The sequence below is a fragment of the Salminus brasiliensis genome, chromosome 17, assembly GCF_030463535.1.
Source record: "Salminus brasiliensis chromosome 17, fSalBra1.hap2, whole genome shotgun sequence".
NCBI lineage: Eukaryota > Metazoa > Chordata > Actinopteri > Characiformes > Bryconidae > Salminus > Salminus brasiliensis.
In genome coordinates this window covers 13,533,891-13,545,230 of record NC_132894.1, presented here as the reverse complement: position 1 = coordinate 13,545,230, position 11,340 = coordinate 13,533,891, and the positions used below count along the sequence as shown (strand labels likewise).

The 11,340-nt window shown below is 40.1% G+C and overlaps 1 protein-coding gene across 1 annotated transcript; it reads left to right on the top strand.

Moving 5' to 3' along the window:
• The first annotated feature begins 2,998 nt into the window (after window positions 1-2,998).
• On the top strand, window positions 2,999-10,933 carry spoplb (speckle type BTB/POZ protein like b). The gene is made up of 13 exons (XM_072660122.1): window positions 2,999-3,236; window positions 4,788-4,906; window positions 6,914-7,042; window positions 7,245-7,363; window positions 7,451-7,572; window positions 7,739-7,890; window positions 7,999-8,126; window positions 8,384-8,561; window positions 8,664-8,719; window positions 8,965-9,087; window positions 9,202-9,344; window positions 9,570-9,623; window positions 9,736-10,933. Exons 4-13 carry the CDS (start codon window positions 7,286-7,288, stop codon window positions 9,878-9,880), a joined length of 1,179 nt encoding a protein of 392 aa, XP_072516223.1. The 5' UTR covers window positions 2,999-3,236; window positions 4,788-4,906; window positions 6,914-7,042; window positions 7,245-7,285; the 3' UTR covers window positions 9,881-10,933.
• Window positions 10,934-11,340: the final 407 nt, after the last annotated feature.

Below are 11,340 nucleotides of genomic sequence, written 5' to 3'. Positions count from 1 at the left end.
TCAGTTGCATCGTTTCTGTTTCTGTCTCCTTCTTCTCTGCAAAGCAAAACTGTTTTATTTACAATATTAAATAATTGGCTACATTAGCTGATTATCTCCAAGTAGTGCAGGACTGCCAACTTTTACAGTATTACTGAAAAACACTGCAAACAACTAAATACAGTACATTTACATTTACATTTACGGCATTTAGCAGACGCTCTTATCCAGAGCGACTTACAAAGTGCTTTGCTATTTACCCAAGAAAAGCCTTAGCTAGTTAGAATAGACTAATAATACAAAAGATACCTCTAAGCTTAGACATTACTAAACACAATACAATAAGGCGACCATAGAACTATTCATCCAAGTATTCTCTGAAGAGGTGGGTCTTCAGTCTGCGTTTGAAGACAGCGAGCGACTCGGCCGTTCGGACACCCAGGGGCAGCTCGTTCCACCACTTTGGTGCCAGGACAGAAAAAAGCCTGGACGTACAGTATTTGCTTATATGTCATTGCTTATATGTGCAAAAAACTGTTTTAAAAAATGTCAACGATAGAGGAGAAGGGAAAAACATTTTTGCGCGACACTGAAAATATGCTCACTTCTATGAGGTCCTAGTCCTGTTATTATTTTATTTAAGATATAATATTATGGAAAAAAGCTAAATTAATGTTAAACATTAGCTATGCTCAACTGTATGTTATTGCATTAATGCTACATATATATCAATATGTTATAATGATAGTAATAATACTAATAACATATGATATAATAACATTAAAAGCTTGTAAGCAGATAAACTGAATAGTGATGAATAGTCACTTTTTAAAGAAGTGTCTGGTTACTGGCTGTGTTTAGTTTACTGACCAAGCCTTGTTATTAATCTTTTACTTTTTTTTCCTCAGTTCTTGTCCTCGGTCAGTGAATATTTACTCCCTAACACACCACATATGCGAGTTCTCTGGTCAGTTCAGAGGAGATCCCTCCTTGGTTTGCTGTTGCTATGAGTACTGACCCACATGACCTGACCTAACACACACACACAGAGCAGCTGTGACTCTCCTTCAGTAGGCCGCCCTTCCCAGTCCACAGTGTGTTTAATCAGTAAAATCCGGAGCAGTAGCTGTAGAGACCTTTATCAGTAGTCAAATTCATCAAGTCATCAAAGGTTGACCTGTTGAGTAGAACAACATTATTAAAGTGGAGTGAGAAATGGCAAGCGGGGCATATGAAAGCGTGAGATTAGAGCTAACTGTGATAGTCTCATGGCCAGTGAGGGAGAGTTGGCAGCCATGCCTCTGTGTGACTGCTTTACACTGCTCCATTACAAACACAGTGAGCTTCCCCTTAGTCCACAGATCTGCACAGATTAGCATTCACCCTCTAAAAAAGCTAAGACCAAACAGAAGACAGACAGATGATACCACAGTGATACACAGTTCTGGTCAGACTTGTGCTTGCTAGTGAATGATAGCACAACACATTTACTTCCTTGTAATGTGCTGTGGGCTATGGCTCACTTCAAGCCATCAATGTCATTTATTCATTTAAAATTCACAAATTTAGCTACAAGCATTTAGTTAGAAACATTTATCAGTAGCTTTTAAAGCAATATGATGTAGCATTTGTACCTGAAATTAACAGTTTAATATATTTTGATGTTTTAATAATTTATTAAAAATGATTTTGATGGCACACTGGAGAGTAATGCTGCTACTGCACTATGTAACTTTGGTGGAGCTGCACGAGACCTCCCACAAAAAGCTTGTTCCGCTGCATAACCCAAGTGATATTTGTGTAAAATTCTGTGAAATGACTTTCCCGTTCAATGGAGGTTCTGTAACCATCTCTTAGCTCGTAAAATGCATGTGCACCGCGAGGTGAGGTTCACAGTGTGATTTGCTTTCACTGCAGTGGAGTAAAAGTGAATTACAGCCTCTAGCTTTAGGGGAATCCCAGGAGCAAAAGATCCAAATGCTTACTTTAACATTGACACTAAATATGAAAAGTTCATGTTTAACAATGCATATTCATGTATTAGGGGTGTGATCAATGCTATAAATACACAAAGGGCTTAATTCGCTGATTAGTTGAATCAGGTGTGTCTAATGAAGAGGATAGGCTAAACCAGAGATGATACTCTAGAAGGACTGTGGCTAAACCCTGCAGACTTATGGTGAGAAAAGAACCCGGCATTAGCACCCTGCTTTAAAACACAGCCTGAAATGAACTAACGTCTATCAGTCTGTGACAAAGCTTGAAGTATTTGAAACAGCAGTTTTGCATCTTAAATTAAGGTTAGCTTTATGCTTAATCCACAAGTGGTGGAGTAAGGGTCTGGCGAGCGTCACCTTCTCCTTTTGTCCTAAAAAACAAAATGAAGCAGGGAGCAGGGCTTAAGTATAAATTCCTCTAAGGTCGTGTTGCTTTATTTCTTGATCAAAATAATAATTTTAAAATTACAGGACAGGCGCTTTCGGGAGGAAGTTTTCAACAACGGCCTTGGTGCGCATGCGCAGTGGACTTCGAAGAACCGAACTGCAGACGCCACTGTAGTGATGGGAAGTATGATTCAGTTTTACCGAACCGATTCTTTCAAACTCTCCGTTTCAACGACTCGCGCGTCCGCTTCATAACCCAACTCTACTTTATCTTCTCTATATGCAGCTAGACTCGGTTCAGCCAGTGGTTCTGATATGGCTGTTTCTGCTCGATAGTGGAGTCAGCCTCGGAATGCACAAACAACAACAACAACAACAACAACAGAGGATAAAGAGGTGAACCGAGAGAACATAGGTTTATAAGTATGTCATTTATCAAAAAGGTTGTTTTTAAAAATGACACACATAGCTAGCGCTATCTATTGTGGATATTATGAGATGATGTTGCAAGTATTGCAGTTTCAAACGTCTAAAACATTAGGCAGATGCTGTAACAAAGTTTGATTCGTTTGGACTTCTGAATCGGCTCCAGCGATTTATTGGAAAGAACCGAATCAAAAGAACGATTCATTCACGAGTCGGACATCGTTAGCCGCTATGCGCTCAGGCTAAGCTGTTTGGAAAGGCACCCCTTCTCCTAAAAAGGACCAAAAGTTCCCTCTTTCAGCACAATATAGTTTGTTTAAAGATTTAGTTGTGGCCAAAAAGTATCACAGTTCTTTCTTTGTCTGTTGTGAGGAGTGGCCGAGAGGTTTGTGAGAGATTTTCATTTTCATTTTTAACACCGCTCTGCTCGCTGACACACAAAGACAGGTTAGCCTTCTCGTTTTCCTCAAACTATATCGCCTTCGGGATGATTAAAAACACACACTGTTTGCCGTCGTGGACGGTTTTTTCTTTCTTTCACCGCATGTCGAGATTGTTGGTCCGCCTTTTGTTTTCGTCTGCTCACTTGTTTTGGGCCGTGCGACAAATTTAGGCCGAGCTAGCTAGCTTGGATGGCTAGGTGCTTTCCCTACTCTCTAACTCTGTTTTCTTCGCAAATTACCTCGTCAGACAGTCGACGTATGCTACGGATGCAGCACCGATCTGTAATTTTACACCGTTGTGTTTTGATTTTGTACCAAGCGAGTTATATTTCCGTTGTGAACTTTAATCGGACGGAGCTAACTGAATTTAGCGCTTTAGCTTTGCGAGATAATCTGCCCTGCCATCCTGCTGCATAAAAGTTAACTTGGCCGTCAGCTGGTGCCAAGCTAGTCTCAGCTAGCAGGAATGAGGGAAGTGATTTTTATTTGTGGGGCTGTTTTCATGTACTTGTTTCATATTGCTCGACTTTTGGTGGCGGTGATTCAGGTGTGGAGTGGGTTTCTGCTGGAGTGGAACAGTTATTGTATTTGGTGTGCAGATGTGGTGTCCCACCGTTCTCTGCTATGACAGACTAACGTTAGCTACAAATGAACGGAAATTTGGCAAATGCACTCATGGGTGGCTTGCCAGACTTACTTTCGTGATCGCCAGCAGTTCAAGCCCCTGGCCTTTAGTGTTAAAGGTTGACTCCCATTTGTCCAGTGAAGGTATTGTTTGTGTCAGTCAGTCTTATGTCTGAATGATGTGATGTTCTTGGTCCTGTGTGCAGGCCTGTAGCAAGTTAAGGTGCATTATGTGGCAAAGATGTGAATCTGCACCTGATGAGATTGCAGCCTCACTCATGCTTTTTTTAGTGTTTCTCTCCTAAACCAAAGTCAAATGTTGAGTTAAATGTGCATTGGTTTTGCCTGGAGCCAGTTTCCCTGTCCTCCTCAAGAATTTCATGAGTCATTTCCAGACTGGAACAACAGGACACGGAACCTCGAAGTGTCTGAGACTGTGATCTGCGTAGAGAGAAATTATTATAAATCATTTTTGGTGACTTTGTGTTCTGTGACCATGCACTGCATAACTGTGCACTGCTGTGTGCTTGATGCACCATTTCGCCATCTTGATTCAGTCTGTTTTGGTTAAACAGTAGATGTTTCTAGAAATTCCACTTCCAAATCCCAGTTTTTCCTTGCATCATGCAGTCAAGCAAACTAATCGCCATTTTACTGTTTGCTTTCTCCCACCTCAGTGTGTGGGAGTAAAGATTTCAGTGCCTGGAAAAAAAAAGAGCATCGTGTAACATGACTCATGACAGTTGTAGTTCAGTCAAATGTGAAGTTTATCTGCTAGGAATAGGTGAATTGTCATCTAACCCTTATTCTATCTCAGTGTTCATTTGAAGAACTTGTGAAGGACAAGCGATTGGTTTGTAATTTGGATGAATACAGGTTTAAGACACCCTAGTAGCTGTTTTATGTTAACATACTGTATTGCTCTTGCCAGGATTCACTCGGTCTTTGTTGGCAGTGGCATCCCACAGAATTCCTCTCATCTGCCAAGTTCTCGGTTCTGGAAGTCCTCAACGAGTTACCTCTTGTAATTAGTTTCACACACCAAATGCGGTGAGTGTATGCTGAAAGGCGTTGTTGTTTGACAGAAGTTCCGCCTTTTCATTTTGGATCTATCAAGGCTTTGGTGAAAATGATGAAAAGAGTGTCTGGTCATGGGTGAAAGTTTCCCCCCAAAAAATATTATGTGTGTTTAGAAGAAGTGTTATGATTTTACGGTGGTTTTGTTTACATGAATCTGAATTCATGCACAAGTTTGCTGTTGGGTCGTTTTAGATATCTAGTACTTAAATTTATTTTATTTCTTTATTGTATTTTTTTTAACTCTGGCCTGTAATGTTTACAAACAATAATAGTACAAAGTAATAATAGTACTAGTAATAGATTTTTTTTTATTTTTTATTTTATTTATTTATTTTTTTTATAAATATAAACCTTACCCTGGGTAGTGCATGAGTAAGTACACTGCCTGTAGTCATACAGCTGTTGCCATGTGCTGTATGTAGCCAGAAGTCCCCAACAATGCAAATGGAATTGGAAAAAGATGGCAGGGTCTCCCTCTCGAATTGGTAGCATAGCAAAGTCATATGATCACCATATTATGTGACTGGTATGCAAAAATGTAGTGGACGTGTTTGCATATGCCTGAGGAGTGTTTTACTTGGTTTACCATCACATTGGTAATACTGGTGTGCAAGAAGCCAGTACAAAAGTCCACTGTTTTTGCCTCATTGGACACTAAAGTGACCTCTCAGAATTTCTGAATTTTGCAAGAGACTACAAGGGTATATATTGTGTCTTTGTAGGAGAGGTAAATGCCATTAACAATGCTTTAAACTGTGGGATATATACTGCTGAGATGTGGTATTGGGGAATGGATGTGTTCAGTGTGTGTTGGTTTGATGTGATCTGTGTGATCTGCAGGCTGTACTTTTGCATGTTTTAAAAATTAAACACACTTGGGCACAAGACTGCACGCACAAGTTCACAGAACTAAAGGTGTAATCCTCGAGACTGCTGGTCCCTAGTACCAGGCTACTGTATGCTGTTAAGCAAAAACTTAGCCATATGCTGTATTGTTTCCTTTTTGTTTTTGTTTATGTACCAAAGCAATCATAATTCATTTTTATATTGCCATTTTTTTATTTTTGTTTTATCTGGTAGTGCTATTGTGTACTGTGCCTTTAAGGCTGATATGTAAAGTGTCTCCATTCTGATTGGCTGCTCTGTGCGTTGCCTGATTCAAAAATCAGCCTGACCTGAAGGTTTCACCCATTCACACTGAACCAGTTGTAGGCTGAAGAGGTGTTTTGCAGCTTATTTTGTGTTTTAGTTCCCATGTATGCATTATATAATACTATTCATTCATGTTACAAATATCATATCATCAATAGCATTGTTTTTTTTTTTTTTTTATATAGTTACTATAATGTCGTCATAATGATTTTAGGCTTGATTTTACAATATAAGGCAGTGTTTTGAATAGTGGGTTACAATCTGATTGTCCTGCTGCTGTTAACACTAGGTGCGTAGACTGTCATTTATTTAATGGACTCGCATGAAAGGTTGTATACCGAAGATAAACTTTTAGTTATGAAATAATCAATGGATACTTGCCTTTATATTGATGTAAGAAATACATTTAGCAGTTTTATTTTTAATTGGGTATTTTCCAAAACATGAAATGTTTTCTGGAGGATGACAGTTATCTGATATAATCATCAATATAATCTTTTTAATTTGGTAATCCATGTTTCTCCTTCATTTTAATAGCAAGTTGAAAGTTCTAACTAATTTAAAGTGAAATAAACAGAATGTAGTAAAGTTAAATACAGTAAAGTTATCAGAAATGTTTGTGTGTGTTTGCTCTGGTGCGCTGTAATGATTTAAGCACAGAAAGGGATTCTTTCTTTAATCTTGGAGGGGTAAAGCAGGCTGTTTAAACTATGTCTTGACCGCAATTTGTCAGGGTGATCAGGTAAACCCAGAAAGTTTGGAAAATAAACATGTGGCTCATCTGTAATTGTGTTTGTATATGTGTTTTTGTGTTTGTCTCTGTAGGATGGGCTATGAGGAGTCTGAGGTCAGCATGCAGTGTTAAAGCTGTATCTGATCACTGTGTGGAGTCCTGTGTTTCATTAATATGGTCTTAGGCATGGCATGAGTGATCTGCCTTTATTCAAACATAAGGTAAGAGACAAACACAGCTTACTTGCAATCTAAAAACTTGTTTACTTTAATATAAGTATTAATTGACATCTTGAAATTTAACATGCTAGGTACACATAATAGCTTTCTTGATAGTCAGTCTGAATACTGTTATAGAGATGATACAGGGCTGATCTGCGACATTCCTTCGTTTGTTTTAAATGTAATGGTTAATCATGTGTAGGTCAAGCTTCATAAGGGACGTCAGAGGGGATAAAGCTGGCCATGTCACGGGTCCCCACCCCCCCTCCCCCGGGGGAGATGACATCAGGACCTGTGGCAGAGAGCTGGTGTTACACACAGGTGAGAATGGCAAGGGCTTGGGCTTTTTATGTTTGCTTTTGAAGGTCTGTCAGGCATGTATGATGTCTCTGATATGTTCCCTGACAGGTTAAAGTAGTGAAGTTTTCCTACATGTGGACGATAAACAACTTCAGTTTCTGCCGAGAGGAGATGGGAGAAGTTCTAAAGAGCTCCACCTTTTCCTCTGGTCCCAATGACAAAATGAAGTGGTGAGGTTAACTCTAAGTTTAGCTAAAGGCACTGTTGCTTCATCTGATCACCCTAATATCCATTTTCAAAACATGTCTCATGTTCTGTGTTCACCCCAATAAAGTCTTAGCTGTATGAAATATCATGCTGTCCTCCTGCCTCAGATCCCTGTTCTTTTCTCTGTAGGTGTTTAAGAGTAAATCCAAAGGGACTGGACGATGAGAGTAAAGATTATCTCTCCCTTTATTTACTGCTTGTGAACTGTCCAAAAAGTGAAGTACGAGCAAAGTTCAAGTTCTCCCTACTGAATGCCAAAAGAGAAGAAACTAAAGCCATGGGTGAGCTGTCTGGAAAATTATCATGAAAAATGTTATTTTCTGTAATGTCTAGAAGGAAGAGGTTGCTAACCAGTCTTACTAGGTTTTCTTGTCCCTCTCACTTTCCAGAAAGCCAAAGAGCCTATCGCTTTGTCCAGGGAAAGGATTGGGGATTCAAAAAGTTTATTAGGCGGGACTTCTTGCTTGATGAAGCAAATGGACTTCTACCAGATGACAAGCTTACTCTTTTCTGTGAGGTATGATGCCTAGTATATAAAAATTGAGACAAGTTTGCACGTGTGTGAACAAAGAGCTGCCTACCTTCCTTACTTCTGTCCCGAAATGTATGTGTCGAGTTTTAGTTTAGAACTGAGCTTCTTTCAGAAACTGTGGTAACTAGCTGACTGTTTTTGGTACTGCAGTAACCGCAAAAGAAAGCTTTTTTTTCATTGTGAAAAAGCTGCTAGTGTGGTTGTACTGTAGTATCTGATGGTAGAGTTGTTGATCTTTGTAGGTGAGTGTGGTGCAGGACTCTGTAAACATCTCAGGCCAGTCCAACATGAACATGCTGAAGGTGCCTGAGTGTCAGCTGGCCGATGACCTGGGCAACCTGTGGGAGGGCTCCAGATTTACAGACTGCAGCCTCTTTGTTGGGGGACAGGAGTTCAAAGCGCACAAATCAATCCTGGCAGGTGTGTCCACTTGTCACACTTGTGTCCACTTGTCCACACCTGATGAGTTTGTTTTAAAGGTGTATTTAGCACTGCTAACGTTTCCATCCATCTGGTTTGCAGCACGGTCGCCGGTATTCAACGCCATGTTTGAGCACAAAATGGAAGAGAGTAAAAAGGTATAGAAAGATATTTAGTGTATAAAGGGTTCATAAGTTGTTGCATATATATATATATATATATATATATATATATATATATATATATATATATATATATATATATAATCTGCTGTTGGTGCAAAGCCTTGTACTTTCAAAATGGCAAGGTTTTCAGAAGGAAAAGACAAAAAGTGAAATCTAATCCTTTTTTTTAAATATACCCTGCTCTTCATGTGTGGTGTTTTTTGGTATTACTTTCACAGAACCGCGTAGACATCAGTGATGTTGAACCAGATGTCTTTAGAGAGATGATGGTCTTCATCTACACAGGCAAAGCTCCAAACCTAGAGAAAATGGCTGATAACCTTTTAGCTGCAGCAGACAAGGTAAAACTAAAAGCAGTAGTGACTGCAAGTGAATTACTAATGAATAGATCTCATGTTCCACATTGTCTCCACCCCTTTCATGTGTTACCTCCCTTGTTGCCTCCCTCTGCGCAGTATGCTCTGGAGAGATTAAAGGTGATGTGTGAGGAGGCTTTGTGTAACAGTCTGTCTGTTGAGAATGTGGCAGACATCCTCATTCTGGCAGACCTGCACAGCGCAGAGCAACTCAAAGCACAAGCCATAGACTTCATCAACAGGCAAGCTTGACACTTTCACACTGTCATTTTTCTCACTAGCACACTCACACTTGCACACCAAGAAATTAACATGTGATGAACAAGTCGGAGACTTGTGCTATTATTTTATACACTCTGAAGCTGTCAGAAGTGAAGCACATAACGTGCAATGTTTGTACTTGTTAGGCACATGCTGCAAGTAGTAGACACATTGTTGTAACACTGTGACTGTGTTTCATCCCCTAGATGCAGTGTTCTCAGACAGTTGGGCTGCAAAGATGGGAAGAACTGGAATAGCAAGTATGTATGCCAGTATTCTACCGCCTCTCATACCAGCCAATTCTCAGCAGCTGTCAGTACTCAGTAGGAAACCTTATAGTCACTTGCTCCACTCGCTTGTCTTGTTCTTCAGTCATGCAGCAGACATAATGGAGACAGCAGGATGGAAGGCTATGATTCAGTCGCATCCTCACCTAGTGGCCGAAGCCTTCCGAGCGCTTGCCTCCGCCCAGTGCCCTCCGTTCGGCCTGCCCAGGAAACGGCTAAAGCAGTCCTGACCTTCGCCACCACAGACTTTCTAAAGACACAACATGTGGGGAGGCAACCACCCCACCCCACCCAGCCCTGTTATCCTTTATAACCCCCTCCAACCCAACCCAACTTCCCTCTGCTCCCCTGGAGCTCCATTGGAGGACTGCACTGGCCCACAGTGCTCTTGGCTCTTGGCTGCGGAGGATGAAGGAACCCACTTCAAAATGGCTGCCCCTGAGCCGGCTTCACTCTGGGCTCCTGGAGCTCCACTCAGTGATGCGTCGTTTGAAAAATGGCCTTAAAGGACATGCCTCCCCCACCCCCGCTGTGGTGTCTCTCCGTGTGACTGTGTGCCTGCTGCGCCTCTACCCAGGCCTGTCCAGATTGCACTAACTCTCCCATAACGCAGTAGTTTTAAAGTGATGTTTAGGACCCTCGTCTGTTAAGTGTTTTCACCCAGGGCACATTTGCTGACATCCAGGATGTTGAGCCCTGTCTGTGATTTGACATTTCTCAACAAAAAAAAAAAAAAGAAACAAAAAACAGAAGGACAAAAAGAAGAAAGAGAAAGAAAAGGAATAAAAAACAGTGTGTGAACTCACCAGAACACATCCACGTCAAGTGCAAAACCATTTCCACTCACACTTTTTAAAAATGGTGTTGTTGCCCATGTTGTTGGCAAAAAAAAGAAAAAACGTTTCCTAGTATGTTTAACATCATTAAATATGGGCATAAAGTATTAACTGAGATTCTGCATTAGAATACTTGGTGAAATGTGATGCATTCTTTCTGAGTATAATTATGAGTATTACATGAAAACAGAACTGAAAATGTTGATATTTTGCACCTACTTAACTATTGGGTAAAAATGAAGATTTGTTTACCATATTGTTTACAAGACGTTTTTTTCCCCCTTTTCACACAGACTTATTTTTGACTTTAGTCGTATGGAGTTTATTTTCCATGATTAGCAGCTTTTGCTTACTCTATAAAACGGCAGAGTTCTTTGTGTTTGGAAAATGTATTGTGGTTTAAAAGAACTTTGATTTATTGCTTTGAAATTAAACCAGAGAAAAGCATGTTTTTGCATATTTTTAAAAACAAGGCAACAGAATTAAAACATCAAATCTCATTTACATTGTGAGAGAAAGTGAAGCAAGCATTTAATATCATAATTGTAACATCTTCAAAATATTAAGTGAAGCAAATGGCCAAATGATCTTGAGCAAGGCAAGTGACAGAACTGTCAATTAGGGTCCACACTGTTAAGTTTATCATGTTTTTAAAAAAAAAGGCATTTGATGCAAGTATCTCTTTGGAGCGTTCTGCAAATTTAGGTGTAAGCCGATGAATTTCACTTTTGAAGTTACGTTTCAGGGCTGCTTTCTGTCCTAAACCTCCAGAGCTCCCATAAGCTGTGATCAAAGTGACTAAAGCATAAATCCTGAGCAGCTATGTTCATTTACTCATCAGATTAGCTTACAGC